At 45.6% G+C, this 18,242-nt stretch overlaps 1 protein-coding gene across 1 annotated transcript; it reads right to left on the bottom strand.

Annotated features, from left to right (window-relative positions):
- Nucleotides 1-2,183: 2,183 nt before the first annotated feature.
- Nucleotides 2,184-17,266, bottom strand: LOC126526005 (uncharacterized). Its single transcript, XM_055067952.1, has 11 exons — nt 17,210-17,266; nt 13,791-13,976; nt 12,133-12,232; nt 11,552-11,701; nt 10,248-10,556; nt 9,173-9,313; nt 7,560-7,639; nt 6,091-6,141; nt 3,746-3,799; nt 3,004-3,165; nt 2,184-2,249 (listed from the first exon to the last, which is right to left on the bottom strand). Exons 1-11 carry the CDS (start codon nt 17,264-17,266, stop codon nt 2,184-2,186), a joined length of 1,356 nt encoding a protein of 451 aa, XP_054923927.1.
- Nucleotides 17,267-18,242: the final 976 nt, after the last annotated feature.

The raw sequence follows: 18,242 nt of genomic DNA, 5'->3' as shown, positions 1-18,242 counted from the left end.
TGGTTATGCAATAATTTTTTCCAAGCAGCTTTTCTCTTTCTGTAGTCTCGAGTGCATTCTTCATTCCACCAAGGACTGTAAGAATTTCTTTTATTCAATGTAATCTCAAATTGAGCCTTCTTTTGAGAACTTTCCAAAGCGGAACAGATAATCGTGGTTTTTTGTTCTGTAGGTGCATCAGACAGAGATGAAAGAACATTTCGTAAGCATTTTTTAAAAATGTTGTAATTTATGAAAGTTCGAACCTGGTCACTTATAAATGTTACCGGACGTGCAACGTCAAATACTATTGGAAGGTGATCACTGCTTGTCGAACAATCAATAGTCGACCAAGAAGTTACGGAGAGACTTGGGCCAGCGAATGTAAGATCTAGTGAAGAGTAAGATCGGCCTCTAACAAACGTAATAGATCCGGAGTTTGCACACGTGAGTCGATTGTCCAACGACCAGTTCCACAATCGGGTGCCGCACAAATCTGTTCTTAAACCCCATGAGATATGGTGAGAATTGAAATCACCTGAGATTAGAATTTCACGTCCACAAGAGTTAATAACACTATCCAGTGTGCTAGTGTCCTGTACGCCAGATGGAAAATATGCATTAACTACGGTAAAACGACAACATCCCGGGAGAACCAGTTCTATCGCTAGGATTTCACACTCTGGAGTACAAACTTGAAATGAAATTTTAGCCTTATGGCAAAATTTAGATGAGATAAGTGTAAGTAATCCGCCACCTCTTGTAGGACGGTCTAATCGGAATGACCTGTAGAATTTCAGTTGAAAAGATTTCTCAGGATTTAGCCACGTTTCTTGTAACATAATTAAATCAGGATTAAATTGGGAAGTTAAACAAGTTAAATCTACTGATGCCGAGTATAAAGAGCGGCAGTTCCACTGAAGCACTTTTAGTGATCCTATGTTTTGGAAAGTGCCGCAGTCGAAACGGCCTTCTGTAGAATGTTATCCTTTAGCACAACACTGGACTGACTTTTCTTAGCTTTTGAGTGAGGGCCGGGGGAGGAGTCTTCACTAATAGAAGACATGGTTCTTTTATATGCTCGAGCATTTTGTTCAACCTCTGTCATCTCCAAATCTGTATTAATCAGATGACAAGTTGTAGGGCCCGCGGAAGAGGGAGGTGAAAGTCCAATATCATGATTGCAAGGACTGGCGTCTGATCCTTCATGGTTAGTTTGGTGCTCAGGATCAACTGTTAGCGTTGGTACAGGAGCTGGGCAGGTAGTTTGCATCAAATGAGATAAATGGCTAGAAACGGCTTGTGAGATACATTCACCAAGGCTCATTGCCAACCTTTCCATAGCTTTAGCAACTGCCTTTTCCACAGCGGCCTCTATAGTTGCAGTAAGTGATCGGTCCGTGGTAAGATTTTGTCTACCTATTGTCCCCGCATAGCCAGATGCCCTTTCTTTTACAATGTTTACGGCCTCCATCCTAGAGCAGCGTCGACGATCAATTATTTCAATCACCTGTAATTCTTGAGCCCTAACAGAACAGTTTAAATAATTGGCTGGATGATTTCCATCACAGAGACAGCATCGCTCTTCTTGGGCATTACAATCATTTTGAGCGTGTTCTCCCCCACATGCGCAACAACGCTGTCTTGATTTACACCCTGCCATACTATGGCCGTATCTCCAGCAATTGCGGCATTGAATCGGACGCGACGCCAGGGGTTCAACTCTGAACACAAGGGGCCACACCTTTAGCTCTGACGGGCAGGAAGTTCCAGCAAAAGTTGCTATCACTGATTCTGTTGGGACCCGCTTATTGTCTACAACTCGATTGCATCGGTAAACAGCGATTACTCCAGTCCCAGACAATCTCTCAAGTGTTTCAGCGGGAGAAAGATCAGCATCGACACCTCTGACTATTCCCTTAGTGCAGGCGAGGTGAGCAGGGATGAAGGCACTCACCGGTAATGACGCGAATGATGAGCACTTTAGCAAATCCGCGACACAGGACTGGTCTGGCGATCGACACACGATACCTCCGCGGCCGAACTGCCTCACTTCCGTGATGGTCTGGTATGAAGAGGTAGCAGCTTGCAGAGATTTCTGGATCGCATGGGGGTTGGTCAGACGTATAAAGCCTCCATTTGAAGGAACCAGAGCCACCGGGATGTTGCTCACACCACTGCGGATGAACAAATCTAGAGGTAATTCACCCGTTGGAATAGAGGCCGCCCATGGGGAAAAACCCCTGCCTGGGGAGTTTATGGACATCAGCCTAGGATGAAGGTGGCGTTAGAATTAGTGAGAGCTCAATAAATAGGATTAGTAAAGCCTAATATCACCCAAAACCTGGCCAAGTGACAGAAGCCGCAGCGAGCGAGCAGGAAGACAGGCAGGCAGCTTCTTCGTCCAGCCACGGCAAGATGGAAATGAAAAGTGAGAAAATATATCCCTATGGAAGTACGTGGCACTTAGTGGTATCATAAAGAGGCCCCACGTATCATTTTAGTGCACAGAATAATATAAGCATTTTTTTTTGAAGAGACGCGCACTGTACGTATTGTGAAAAGCATTGTCTGCATCTATGTTGAATATGAATGTACCTTTTTGTGTTAGACAGCACGCGTTCTCATAAATAATTCGCTATCCTACTTTCAAAATAGTAATAATAATAATAATAATAATAATAATAATAATAATAATAATAATAATAATAATAATAATAGGGATGATGATGATGATGATGATGATGATGATGATGATGATGATGATGATGATGATGATGAATCCGGTATGACGCAAACGCCCTCGCGTATACCGGCATATCGGACACGCTAAAACTCTAATACGCGACACGCCACCGCATAGCATGCCGCACACTATGAATGCGCGCATATTTCTTAAACTTTCGCTGGCAGCAAAGAGTATATAAGCAAATGAACGTAACCGACGTCTCACGCTATGTTCGCTTGGGCGATTAAATGACAAAACGGCGCAAGCCGCGTGGAGCTCCCGCTATAGAATCTTGCCTGAACGGGAGGCATATCCGGAGCCTGCCTGGCAGCGGACGTCTGCTGTCTTTCCTGCTCTCCTCCGTAGCGCGACGTGGCGGCCGGATACGTCGTCGGCTCGCAGTCCGTGGAGCCTGGTTGACACCTCTCGCCCGACGTGGACTCCAGTTTGTCACCCTTCTGTAATTGTACGAGCGTAGTAAATCTCCTTCGAAAAGGGAGGAGTCCGTGTCTTTGTATGCGCTAAATCATCGGGTCAAGCGAACGGTCATATTTCTCTTATTTCAACGCGTCATGCGCATATTATGCGCGCTTGCGTTTTATGTTTAGTCATGTATAGTCACGTAAGTATGTTTGCTTTGGTGTTGTTGAGCTTGCTCGCTCGTCTGCGGAACTGTACATGTCTCAGTTATTTATTTATTTATTTATTTATTTATTTATTTATTTATTTATTTATTTATTTATTTATTAGACGACCCGCATCGCCTGTACGGCATTCTGTGTGCGTGTTCTCCGACTCCCTTTTGTACATTCTTCTCAAATGCGTGCAGGATCTGCGTTTTTGTTCGCTTTGTTGAAATATCTTTACAAGTGTTTCGACGAGAGCTAGTTTGGTATGATATGTCTTGATGAAATAAGTTGCATTGCTCAAGTTGCACGAGCACAGTAACACTGCGTAAGGCATAGAGGGGATACGCATTGCCCCGCATTGAGCTAGACGTGCATGATGATGATCATGAGGATGCGATGGCTTAATTACCTTGCTCGGGTCATCTTGGAACTCATCGTTCGGAGAATCAAGAGGTTGTGGTGCCTGTAAAGAAAAAAGTACGTCGACCTCTTCGGGGATTCAAATCAAATCAACTTTTTTTGGGTTAAAAGCTGTAGCTTGACGCGGCCCAGAAGACCTTGCATAGCAACGTCAGGGTAATACATAACAATGCAAGTGTACATGGTGCGACAAAGTAGTAATTATAAGCGAATATTGGCATCAATAAATTCGGGCTGCAACAACCATAAAAAAGGAAACATTGTGCATCAAAGCGGACAGCAATACATAAACAGAAGAAATAACGTGATTCTGCATATCTCAAATTGCAATTAGAAACCAGTCAAATAATGTTTAGACTGGCAATGCCGAGCATATTAAAGACTGATAATTCATATGCAGTGCTGTCAGTTTTTCACAGCTTAAAAAAATAAATATATTCCTAATTGAAATACATAACTGTAACGTCCATATTGCTGTAGAACAGTAAGCAGCACCGGAGTTCATATATGCCGCATGTTAACACGTGGTGTACCACGTGTGAACTCGGGCGCTACAGCACTGACAGCCACACGAAGGAATCGAAGCTGGGTAGCGCCAAATGGCTGCGAACATGGAAGTGACGTTGCCAACGCTTTTTTTTTTTTTGCAACAAATATTAGAGGAGAAAACGATAACTACTTGAAGTCAACCTGCAGTGCATGAGAACAACTTTCAGTTTCAAGTTCAGGTGGCGGTTTCCTTTGTCGACGATAGCATAACTGAAACAGGCAAACCAGTTCTGCGGAATCCAGCAAGGTGGAAGAACTGTCGTGAAAGGTAAAATTGTCATCCACGCGAATGCAGCACGAAGCTATAGGGAACTCATACGGGTTCCTCAGAAAGAAAGTTTCGCAATTGAGGGAAAGTTTCCCGGATCATCCCGGACCAGGACGAACTTTTCCTCTACTGCGAAGCTTTATTTTGAGAAACCCGTATGAGCTTCTTTTGTAGCTTTGTGTTGCATTTGGGTGGATGACAATTTTTTCTTTCATATTTAAACCAATGTATAAAACCGAGCCAGCTCGCATACGTTCATTGCTGACAAAAAAAAAAAACTGAGAACATTCGTCATACTGATCTGTCCTACCTGCTCTGGACAGCGCATAGTAACTAACTAAAGGACCTCAGGTTGACCGCTTTGCCTCTCCTATCATGCCTCCAGTGTTTCCTTTCTTTTATTACAAGCTTACTATATAGTACAAATCTACTTTACGTAACGATGACACCAGTGTTTCTTTGGCTAATCTGCAAGAGAATACGGAACAGGATGGCTAGGTTTAAAGAGCCGTGGAATGTCCCCACTCCCAAGGCGTATTACAGCAAACAGTCCTTGCGTCACCCTGTACCCACTCTAATAAATTATCTCTCGAAATAATATTTTGACCATTTTCATTGCGGCACATCACTAATCATGTTATTCTGCAACAGCAAACTTTCACTGCGTGGAACCATGTGCGGCACTGTGAATATTTCACGTAATGCATATTTTTTTCATTTGAATTATTTTCTTTATAATGAATATTACACCTTTTGCCAGTTTTTCTTATTTATAATGCGTGATTTCTTGTGATTTGTTTAAGAAGTGGGCAATGTGTCCATGCTGCAACATTGCCGTGTAACAAAGAGAGAGATACAAGCTTTAATGATATGCCGGAAATCTTAGCCTGGCTGATCACCGTGCAGGCTACCCCAGCTTCTGGGTGATAATTACGATAACAAGGACGTAACAAGCAGTCGTTACCTCGCCGAAGACGAAGCTCGGTTTTTGATCCCAGCCCCTCCTTTGTCAGTAGGAAAGTCAACTTTGGTTGATTGATTCATTCATTGATTCATTCAGTCATTCATAGACTGACACTGACTAACTGACCGACTGACCGATTGATTGATTATTTGATTCATTAATTGATTTATTATTGTTTGATTCATTGATTGATTGATCAACCTGTTCTCACTTTGTCAGTTCAATATTGGTGTCGTTTGCAAATCTGCTATCATGACGCTGTAGCGCAAACAAGCGCTGATGATAGTGTTTGTCAGGGCTCCTTTTTTCGTCGTATATGTTGTGCTGCTGCCATCTACCCTGAATACGAACTTGTTATCCTCCTCTTTTGCAATGACGTCCTTGTTACTACTGAAATTTGTTAGTGTGCCTCCACCAAACCAGTACGATCGTGCGCAGTTAATCAAAAGATACTTTTTAGTTGATGCAAAAACATACTTATGATAATTGTGCAATAAAAACGTGATGTTCATTGCACCGCAAGTCGTTGCAACTTCGTTAGAGCACTACTTACGGTTTCTATGGCGTCTATGAAGCCCTGCGCGACATTGACTTTATTTTCTTCCTGAAAAAACAAGAACGGAAAGAAAAGGAAACCAAACTAAGAAATCTTGTTGCGTTATTTTAAGCTCCTCGAGCTCTCTTCACCACTATTTCACAGCCTAAATCAGCCAGTAAGTGCAAGTAGCATGTACTATTTTTTCATCACGTTATCATGCAGAGAAAGAATATATTGATAAACAAAAGATACGCTAAAGATAATTATGACTGCTCAAGAAATCGGTGGATTTGTTCAGATATAATAATTACTGTTTTTTTTTTTCAGGAAATTGTAACGCCAGAAAGTATTTTCTAGCCGAGAATTAGGCGGGCAGCTTTATCTTGACAGCGTCCACTCAATTTCAGTCTGTCGGACGCACTCCAACAGGATGAACCGATACCTTTCTTTTTTATACGTGAACGTTCTTGTGGGTCAGTAGTTGTGTAAATGTCGTTTTAGGCTTTTAGTTTCACACGGCTCGACACAACGAAAATTTGAGTGGCGTCAGCGCCATGGTCACCCTTGTAGCAAAAACTAACGCTTAATTCACATTTATATTTGAGTGTTCGTCAACTCTACAGCTATGACTTTAGTGGATTATGCAAAACAAAAAGGGGAAAGAAACAAAGGAAAAGAACATGAGTGCAAAAAAAAAGTAGACAGGCAGTTGCAACTCTCCGCTCTTTATCTGTTTGACTTCTGTGCAAAATTAGCTTTTACCTTGATAGGCCACTGTTAGTTGAGAAAAGCGGTTCTATGAAGTTCTAGGAATGGGAAACCGATAATAAGATTTATTATTGCATTTTATAAATAAATTAGGAAGTTTTGGCAAATCTAGGTGCGCCCGTTAGAGCGCCTTATCAATGCATGGCTGTGGCCTTCTGACACTTAGCAGAAAGTCGCGGCCGACTTTTAAAAACCGCTTTGTCATGATTTTATCTGATTTTCACATTGCAAATCTTTATCTTGCGGCCTTAAATCTCAGGATTCTGCTTTGCAACCCACCCCCTCCTCATGAAGCTAGGCCTTGCGGGAAAACTGATACTGAAAGCGCGGGACTCTTATCTGAGCCAAAGGTTCAAGATGTGGTACATTACGCAATAGATATTTGTTCCCTCTCTCTCTGCCATCCGTGTTCTAGAACGTTCTTCCACTCACTCCAACTCGGCTCCACATAGCGGATGGCAACGCCCCCCTTCGACACAAGGGGTCGCTGCGCTTCGTCGACACTAGGCGACAATTGTTGAGAACCGCAGTGCCTTCTTCAGCCTAAGGGGTGGCGTTGCGCTCAACTCGGTAAAATGGAGGAAGAGATTCGAGTGGAGGACCGTTCGAGAATAGGAGCGTGCGTGCCTCTAACATAAAACTGGATGCGGAGATAACGTGCAAGGTTTGTAAAGCGAGGCAACGACGGCATCGGCCAGAGGGCTTTGAGATCTCACCGTGAGAAAGAATTCTCTGAAGTTCACCACGCCGGGGGGAGAGTAACGGTGGGGCAGAATGGAGGTGAAGATCTCCCACTCTGAAAGTAGTTGGAAAGCCAGTGGCAAGTAAGGCATATGACCATGCCCGGAGCAATGTTTTGAAGGTGCCGATCAACAAAGTTATGTCGGCGACCGAATTTCTATACCATACTTGTGAAAGTACCGCGATAATGAATACAACACCATACAAGTAAGCTTTCATATCACCTAGGTACCTCACCGTAACAGCCCGTTTCCCATCAACTTTGGGCAAAGAAGGAATAGTCCAGCGCGAAAATATTCCTTCAAAAAACATAACACGTTTTGAAGCTAAACATTACGCAATGTAGGCTGAAGTTCTTCCAATTTCAGTGAGAGAAAGTTCACGGTGCTCGTGAAACTTTCCCCACATGGCGACAAATGCTTTCGTCTTGGTAACCGGACGCAGTTTAGTCGAAATCCTTGTGACGCGTACTACTTCAGCAAATCCGATACCAATTTTGCAGGACCGCGCAGCGCACAGAAAAACGCGACGTTCTTTGGAAAACACATTACTCGCTGTCGTCGACTTCACTGCCTGAGTCACACGCATTGTTCTTAGTTAATCGGTCAACCAAGATTCACCGATTAACTCAAAGCGTATAACTTCGGGGCACACACTTCAGCCGTGAAAGTGAAAGCCGTTAATTCACATATAGGCTCCCCAAATGTTCTTCGATATAAGTTACCGTTTCACGTATGACTGTCGCCGAAATAACTTTCCTCGCATACCAGTGCGAGAGCTATAGAATTTTTCGGTGGCAGAGCTTGCGAGGTGCGATTGCATCTAAGCGGCCACTCTCCTCCTCCTCCTCACTGAGCGTATACCCGCGTTGGCTGGGAAATTGGTTTGTCAGGACATGGGATGATGTTGACCTGTGCAAGCACAATTGTGATTGCAGATTGCTCGGAAATGACATTATCTTGATATAGACTTTAAGGAATCCCTTTAACGAAAAGGCTGTGACGGTAATCGTCGTCACACGTTGGATAAGGACACCGTAAGCATTTCGTGCGTCTTCGAGACGCGTATTTCGTCGACTGCGCGTACAGATGGTGCAGCCATCGTCACACTACGACACTTCGAGCGAATCCGGACTACTCCATCGCATGCTGCCAGGCTAGACACATGCGCGTACATCGCGCAGAGACTACCCGGACGGAGGACGAAGGATACTGCCAACAATTATTATTCACCGTCCGTATAGCCTATGGGCACTGTGTTTCATACGGAATCCGGTTGATCTCGCCCTTTCGCCTTCGCGGCAAGCGAGTACGGTAGAATGAGTAAAGGCAAGGCGCAAAAGACCAGGACGGAAGAAGGACACAAACGACAGGTCCTTCTTCCGTCCTGGTCTTCCGCGCCTTGCCTTTACTCATTCAAGCATGAACCAACTAGCCCAAGCAAGAGTTTTACTTGAGTACGGTAGAGGGTGCTACGTCTGCCAGCTGCCTAGGGAGCCTACGTGTATAGGCTCCCTACACCTACCTACTGTCCCGTGCGTTCGCACACATAAAAAGGGAGCACATGCGGTGCCACCGCACCCACCCACCGAGCTTTTCGTCGGCGTGCCACACGAACTCCAGCGCGTCCAGGTTTCCCCTCCAGCGCCGCTCCAGGTGGTGCACTCTGCCCAGGAAGAGGCCGTCGAAGCCCATCTGCGCGGAGGTCGCCCGACGCTCAGCCCCCACAACTGTCGGGTGCCATTCAACGCCCAGGAAAGCCCAACGAATAGGGAATGTTCAGCGAGTAATATACATGCTTGTTTTTTAGCTTCACTAAATTTTTAAAAATTGCCTGTGGCAGTTAGCACAGTTCTGACCTTCGATCTAAACTAATCGATGAGACGCCCATTACTTCTACGAGAAATCGAAACGCCTAATCGATATAATAACTTTCAAAGTGTCCGACGAAATGCATTGGGGTACTCCAGTTACTTTTGTGCTTTCGCTGCATAAAACAGCGTTTTCTTTTTAGGTAAGTGCAACAACAGCATATTTTTACCGCAACTTTGACGGCGCACATCTCAAACCAGTGCCATCCTCAGAATTTCGTTCCACGTCAGTATACCTTGCAAACTCACGAGCTACAATTCGTCGATTGAAACTTGGGCCTAAAGTTAGCAATTAAAAAGTTAATGAATGAGCGTAATTATGTTGCTTATTCAAATAAGCATTTCGATTTCTCTTAGAAGTAATGATCGCATCGTCAGGTAATTTATCTGAAGGGTTGGAACTGTGCTATCTGCCACAGGAAATTTTTAAAAATTGGTGCAGCTCAAAAAGAAAATAAACTGTACACTTACAGTAGGGAATAATTAACACTGATTACACGGGCTGACGTAATGTAGAGAAGTGTGTTGCAGCAACGGACTGTTAGCATCATGATTATCGGTGTTCAGCGACGTTACAACCGGTCAAACGGATCAGCGTGGAAAGGATTTTCCAAGTTCTTGTTGCATAAAGATTACTTGAATAGCGAACAGGGTGGTAATATTTTTTTTTCTCTCGAAAGTGTCTGTCATAAGTGATGAGGGGTGTTATATATTGCGTAAAAGATCACCGCCTAATGCGTGGCGTGTGTTTCTTTTTTCAACTATTGCGTAACGGGTGATTTCTTGCGCGTACATCGTGACCTATGTTGTGTACGTAGTAACCATTTTTGAGACCTGTGCATGGCGATCACAACGAAGAGATGGCACCCTTCAGTGCCACGCGTAAAAGCGTGGTCGAAGTGTCTCACTTGTGCGAAGAGAGCTGCCTGCTCCCTCGAATGGCCGTAAGGGTCCAGCTGCCAGACGGCGCGCGGAAGCGCGCATGCGCCGAACGTGGCGTTGATCCAGCGCATGCCCAGCGTCATCTGGTCCACAATGTCCGAGTAGTGCGTGGTCGCCTCGTCGTTCATCACCATGCCGCCGTTCACCAACTCCACACGGCCTGCGGCGACAAGGCCATCGCTGCGTGAACCTCGATTCGATGGGAACCAAGACGGCGTCTCGGATCGCCCCCATTTTTTCCTAAATGGACGGCGCTTCTGTCAAGTATACTCTTTGCAGAGTGACAACCTGGCGCGATATCTGTTTCGGTAGCATTTATTATTGCCTTGCTCACTGAATCTGGGCATCTGGGCGGCCTCTGGTCTCTGCGCAACGCTAGGGCCTCGTATGGTACCACATTGCTGTCTTATATAAAGATCCAGGGGAATTGGTATTACGTAGGATGCCTCGAGAGCGCACGCATCGAGGCACCATATTCTTACGTACTTCTTACGCACACCTACACCCCACAAAACAGCGCTTGAGCGTTTGTGCGTATCAAGGGTCCCAAGTCTCGCGAACGTCAGAGCGTCCGTCTAGCGATAAAGTTGGAAGCGGTAAGCTTGACCGAGGTGTCTGGTTTCAAGTATACTGAAAAGAAGTAATTGATGTAGCAAGATCTATCCGGAATTCTCTACTCCTACAACATGCGATAAATGTAACGACACCATAGATCTTAGTCACGTGCTCTGGCGTTGCTCCGTGCTACACAGCGACATAGACAACACTGAAGAGCGGTGGGACGCAGCTCTACGCGGTCTCACGTTAGCAGAACAGCTATGGACAGTCCAACGGGCCCGCGAACCTGCCGAAATGCTAGGCATTTCGGTCCCAACGTGGGAGCGGCCCGCTGAATTCGGGCTAGGAAACTAGCGCGACCTAATGGACTTCAATAAAGTTCTTCCATCCATCCATCCATTGGTGAAACGATTGGATTGCGTTTTAAACACATTTAATCACCAGGTTGGGTCTAGACCAATGCGGCGTCCGCCTAGTGCACGCTTACCATGTGTTGCTACTGCAGCGCTGGAACTACAGTAATTGATTGTGTCAGTGTGCAGTGGACGTGAATGCCATCGGCGTGCCATTTTCCCGAGGACTGCGGGTGGCGCATACCTTCTGCGATGAATTTCCTAAAGATGATCCTGAACACCTCGCTGCTGGACTCGTACCACTTCTTGAGGAAGGCCACCTCGGTCACGCTGAACATGCGCTTCTTGTTCTTCAGCAGCTCGCCGCTCACCGAGTTCAGGATGGACGTCACCTCTGGAATGGCACAGGAAGACTCATTGCCTTGCCCGCGTGGCGCGAATAAAGAAAAACTAACGAATGGCGCGAGACATCAGGTAGTTATTGGGAAGAACCGTATGCAACAGCGAAGCTCCCCGACACCGCTACGTATATTGGACAGCACTTTCGGCTAGCCGACAACGTTGCCAGTATGGGTTGTTTGCGGTGTCTTCCACTTCTTAAAATGACCTGGACAATAAAAATCTTTGATCAAGCCTGATAGGCTGGGTTCGTGTGGAAGTCATTAGCTAATTGCTGAATCTCGATGGAATTGAGACACAAAAATGTGCCTGAACCTAGATTTATATGCACTTCAAGTATTACGTGTCGCCACCTCCGCCGCTGCTCCGGGATACACTTACGCTTCAACGACTGGGCTAAACCTGTCTAATTTCGGGTGCGCTCACTTCTCAAGTTGGCTTCGAAGGTCCTGTGAGAGGCGATGTCCATGTGGGAATGTGGCACGAAGTGGATGTTGATCACATCAGACTTGGCCTTTGGACACAGCTGCCGTGGGAAACGAGAAGTTGTCAAGAAGTGAAAAACAATTAATTGAAGCAGTGAACGAAGCATGGACATTTGTGAGCAGGTGAAATAAATAAATAAAAAAGCCTGTCACCCACCAGACTAGCACAATGACAAAGAGGGTTCCCTAGAAAGAAACGCCGTAGTTCAAGCAAAATTCTGCGGTTGTCGTACCGGTACTGCATCCTTACATTCACTCCCAAGGGAGCTTTCAGAAACTTGGCAGTTAGACACTGGCCACCTCTTTTATAAACGAGTCCAAATTTCGGAGGTTTCAATGACACTGGGTTTAGAAGAAAAGAGGGGTCGCAGTCGCTCCCCTAGTTCTCGACCGACGCTGACTTAACCTGTGACATCTTTGAGCTGGGCCCCACCGCGCGAAGATCTGCGGCAGACTCTGTGGCTGGTCCTGGTGCGCCACATCCAGTGAACGATGGCACCCATCGCCAATTCGCCAACACTGTGCGCCACATCTACCAGCGCGGACGACTCGGACCATAGTCGTCAGACAACAAAGTTTCATTCTTCTTGAACGTGCGTAACCTTTAGAAACTGATGCACGTACAGTTGCGGTCACTGCTAGCGAGAACACGGTAGTCATCGCAGCGCTCGGTGGAGAGCTCCACCACCGGCGCTTCATGAATTCTTGTGGCCCAGGCGCAATCAAAGTGATTGGTGAAAAGCCCGGCAAGTCGTCTGCTATGGTGAGTCATCTGCCAAGACTTCATGAGGCGCCGGTGGCGGCGCTCTGCGGAGCGATACCACAAGCTACTGTGTTCCCGGTAGCAGTGGCCGCGTCTGTACACGCGACGTTAAGCGCAGCAATGCTCGCAGCTCCTGCGACCGAGAGAGCACTCGCACACTCGCGTTGTTAAGCACGAATAAATGAGTTAATAATGTGCGAGTGGAGGAGTTTGCGAAGAACCTGACATTATGAGTGTCGTTTGAAGAACAAGTGCAGACATCTTGTGAGCAAGAAGAAAAACAGCGCAATTAAAGACGGGACATAGAAGGTGCACGGGGAAGCGCCCACTTTCGTACTGATTTATCATTTGCTAAAATTGCAATAGGAACGCCACGACACGGTGACAGGACAAACAAATCAAGACGAACCGCACAAAATAAAGAAGCAAACATTGGGCTGAAGTCGTCGAGGATTGTTGTATAAGTCAGGCAAGCGAGAGCTTGGTAGTGTAAATTTGCTAGGATGTCAAATAGCGCCCAATGCAAAGTCATTTGACAGCTGGCGTGGCATCTGCTACAGTGGCACAAAGAGTACGAAGATGACGGCATGTCGATGATGGAGGTGGCAGCAGGATGAGAAAATGTAGATGACGACGGCACAGCGACGACGAAATGACAACGAAGGAAAAATCGTAATAACATTTTTTTTTGAAGCCTGCCTTCAAGCATAATAAGTTATTGCGTGGTTAAAGATACGCAAACAGATATGTTTCGCGCAGGTCAGTTACCGATCGCACCTGGCTTCACCGGGTGAGCTTACTGAGAATTAAACGTACTAACAACGTAAGACGCTCACTCTGAAGGTGCAGTGTATCTCAGTGCCAGCTGGCTTTGGCTTTGTTCCCAAGCTACCAGGCGGTTCCGACTTAAGCGGTCCCATGCCGGCAGCCATTGGCTGCGCCGTGGCGACGACTAGGCAGAAGGAAAAAGCCACCACCGTGATGCAACCACACCGCATAACTTGCCGACTGTTCACTCCAACCTGCGTGATAAGAAGATAAAGGTAGATCAGATCACTTGGAATGATCGAGAAACCAATGGTTTTTACAGCAAAGAGATATTTTTGCAACGTTACTTCCTCTTAATATTACAATTGCGATATCAAGTTCTACAACGTGCGCAGCCCCTCTTGTATGAATCATCTTGTGTGCCATATGCACCTCTGAGATCTGTGAACACGCAAAAATTTACTTATAGCAAGTTATATTTATTTTTTCGTATTGCTTGGTGTCATAGTGTCTGCAGCAACTTGTGTGTCACACTCCAATCACCTATTCACATGTATAATCGCATGTTCGCCCGGAGAAATAGAGAGCTTTAGCCCTATCGAAAACTATTACGTTATACGGTATATCGGAGATGGATGGGCGGATGGATGTTGTGAGTATCCTCTTTGCAACGGGGCGGTGTGTTGCGCCACCAATTTTCTATTTTGCGTAATGTCTTACACATCGTATCTTTTTTTAACAGGCTTAACATTCCCAACATCAACATCAACCTTTCTGAACCATTATTGGGACATTGCTCTTGTACGCCTCCATAGTTTGTGATTTCCCTACTTTTCTTCCACCAGACATTACAATCGCCTTTTACTAATCTGTATTGCAGGCATGCTTACTTTCTCCCTGCTATCCCTGAACCCAAGAGTTTCAAGGGGGCCAATTGAGCCTAACCTACAGCTGAGTAGATACCTTCACATTCTAATAAAATATATTCCATCGTTTCCCTAGCTTTACCGCAGCAAGCACATGCTTCTTACTTGGTGTACCTCCCCTTATAACTACGAGTTATAAGGCTTCCTGATCTCGCTTCGAAAAGTAAAGTCTTCCCTTTGAGTTATCATAGATTGTTACCTACCTGATTTTGTTTTTACCTTATAACTAGTTACTCATAATCTGTTTCTTTTCCATTGCCGCCACCCAGGAGGTTGTCTCAGCCTGTCTGACTTTGCGTTTGACGTTCTTTGTTGCCATGTGGCTTAATATACAGGTTGCATACTCGCTGGTAAGCTTTGTAGTTCTTTTAATCCTCTGTGAATCAACATTTTTCCTGTACAAACGCTCGAACACTCTCTCGAATTTATTTTCTTTCATATTCCTCAGTCTTTCTTCGAAATCAATTTTACTCTAAGCTCCCCTCACTTCAAAGCTTGTCCAGCCTATGTCACCCTGTGCGGCTTCATTTGTAGACTTCCCGTGGGTGCCCAACGCTAGGTGTCCCATTGACCTTTGGTTGCCATCGGGTCCTGATTGTACCTCTGACTTCAAGCAAACAACAACAGCATTTCCAAATGCAATTCCTGGAAACATTACACATTTCCACATAACCCAGAGCACCTCGTACATATTGTATCCCCAAAGCCCTCCGTGTTTCATTACGGCCGCACTTCTCTCCGCCTTTGCTTTTATTGATTTTTTTAAATGTTTTTATGATCTTTTGCCATCGTTGATCCAGAAACTAAAATATTTGTATTCTTTTTCCCGAGGTATTTCCTCGCCCTGTATTGACTCTGTCTCTTCACTTTTTTCATTGAATAGCATAAACGTGACTTTTAACACAAAATTTAAGTCCTAAATTCTCACCTTCATGTCCACAGGTATTAGCCAGACGTTGCAAATCACTTTGCTTGTTAGCTAGCAACACAATGTCGTCCTCATAAAACAAACATAGCAGTTGCTGCTCTATTGTCGTGCCCGCCTGTTGGTATGAGAGATTAAACCTGATATTGATACCTTCTAGTGCCCTTTCCACTCTTACCATGTACATCATAAGCAGCAGTGGGGATAAAGGGCACCCCTGCCTCAGTCCCTTGTTGATATCAAGTTTCTCCTCGCTCCTCATCCCTTTTCATTCAACGGAAACCGCATCTTGTAGGTAAATCTCTCCCAAAAGCAGTCTACAATCGTCGCCTAAGTCTTCTCTTTCCAGAATATTCCACAAAATGTTGCGGTATACGTTGTCATACGCTACTTTAATGTCTAAGAACTTCGCAGTTTCGCCCGAAAGGCGAAGCATCGATTGCGATAGCAATTTATTGGACAGCTATACGAAGTAAGGAAATTAGGTTTATCTTACTCGGTGGCCGCGGAAACTGTCAAAGCGCTGGAGTGAGGAAACGCGGCAGCAGCAGCGAGCGAACTGACCTTCGTGCTGCGTCTCGCATCAACGCGAACTAAGCCGCGAATACACAGCGCGCGGCGGTCTATGTCCCCGTCGCATATGGCTTTCGAGATACAGCGGCCCGGCGTAGAACACGCCCCCCCCCCCCTTCCTACGCACCGTAGAGCGCCCCCTCCACCCCCCGAGCATTGCGCGCGACGGCAAACGGCGCGCTTCCTTCCCGTTTTCCTCCCTTTCGTGCGCGAAATTGAGCCGCAATCGCCGGCTCACCCTCGCAAGCTTTCGCTCGCACATATAGCATACGGCGCGCGGAGACGATTTTATCGCCCTTTGACTTTACACGGAACCTCACGGCGACGCTGACGGTAGAGATGCGCTTTCAGTGTCCATATAATTGATCGCAATAAAAAGCCATATGTAGCGGTTTGCTTTCGTCTCTGCATGTTACAGTACACTGGGTGAGAACAGATAAATTATGATCCAGACGCCATGCCGATCCTAAAGCCATTCTGAATTTCTCCCAATATACCGCTATGTTATGCGCATGCTTGCAGTTTTAATATAATTGCCGCGTATTGATATCCTCTATGATGTAACGGTCAACGGTCTACATGAGTGAATTCTGTTTTCCACCTTACCTTTATAAATTAAATTCATTCTACTTTGTCGCGAACTGTCTGGTATTCGCCTGTGTTGAAAGCTGTTTCCTACTACTTTCGACAGAGCTTGCTCAATAATTGAATTTTTGATCCTATGCGGCGGTCGGGCATGGCCTGACTGTCCCAACGTGGGAGCGGCCCGCAGCGCGCTGAGTCGCGTACCTCAGGACCTTTATTAAAGTTTTGCATCCATCCATCCATCCATTTCATTAATCAGCCTAGCAGGAACCTCGTCTAACCCTGTGGCTGTGCGCTTAGTAATTTTCTCCTCGGCTGTGTGTTTTTTTTTTTCACTTGAAATTTCTCAGCACTAGCTCTTTTTCGGTGCGGTTCTCGTTCATGCTCTATTTCTCGCTCGAGATCCAGCTCGTCATTGTCTTGAAATTATATGGAGCGAAGAATTCGGTGCCTTCTGTAAACGTTGAGTTCAACTGACCGTGTTTTGACACAGGGCGGACGCTTGGACGCCGCCTGTTCGCTTCACGAGAACCATGATTTGCGCGGCCGAAACAATAACTTCACGGAGGTTGCAGCTTAACGATCTTCTGCCACGCTTCCCATTTAGTCAACGTACTCGTCGAAGGGCTTCCTTTTTTTATATGCATGCGAACGCAGCGTGTTGTGGGAGGAGCGTTACGTCACACCGAGTTTACATTTAGGGAAAATGCGAAGCATGTTAAACTTAATATAGTGGAGAAACTCTAACCTTTTTGGCATAATTATGACATTTCTAAATAATAGCTGAATGCTCGGTTCTTTCCTACTTTTATGCTTAATACAAGGAGCCGCGGTGTCCTCGGAGAACTGAACGAGTCACCTTGCGTAGATTCCTTGCGTAAAATTATTAACTAAGCATTGAAGACATAAATAAATAAATTTCGTTCAGCTAGAGGAAGGTAACGGGTGATATGGATGCAAAGGAAGATATTTGTCGGCAAATATGTGGTACGGATGTGTGTCAAAGGGTCCCGGGAAGACCTTTCAGCTCTTACTTTCACGTCTAAATGCTTCCATAACTGCGTGAGGCTGTCACCTCCCACCTTTATGGCATTTTCCGTAGATTTTGTAGTTTCAGCCAGGCATTAACGTTTTCTTGCGACGTCACTTCTCTATGTAGGGAGATTGGAATCGTTCCGGCTTTTTTATTTGCGCACTGGGAAGCCGCTTCGGCAAGTCGTTAAAGAGTTTTAGCGGAACATTTTCGTAAGCGGGTTGATTCATAACTGAGAAGGAAATCAGAAGCGCGAAGGAAAGCGCCAGTCTTGCGTAGTTATCTCATCTTTGTTTCTTTCGCGCTTCTGTTTTCCTTCTGAGGCAGTTTTAGCTAGTGCGCCAACATGTGGTTACGCATCTGGTTACGCTGTATCTAACCAGATATCACACAAAGCTAATAGTGCAGTGACTTCTATATATCCTACTTACCAGCTGATGTATAAAGTGTCCGTAGGGACCCTATCACTAGCATGCGT

This window comes from Dermacentor andersoni, chromosome 8 (genome assembly GCF_023375885.2).
Source record: "Dermacentor andersoni chromosome 8, qqDerAnde1_hic_scaffold, whole genome shotgun sequence".
NCBI classification, from domain to species: Eukaryota; Metazoa; Arthropoda; class Arachnida; order Ixodida; family Ixodidae; genus Dermacentor; species Dermacentor andersoni.
The sequence above is the reverse complement of the archived record's forward strand: the minus strand, read 5'-3'. Positions and strand labels throughout refer to the sequence as shown.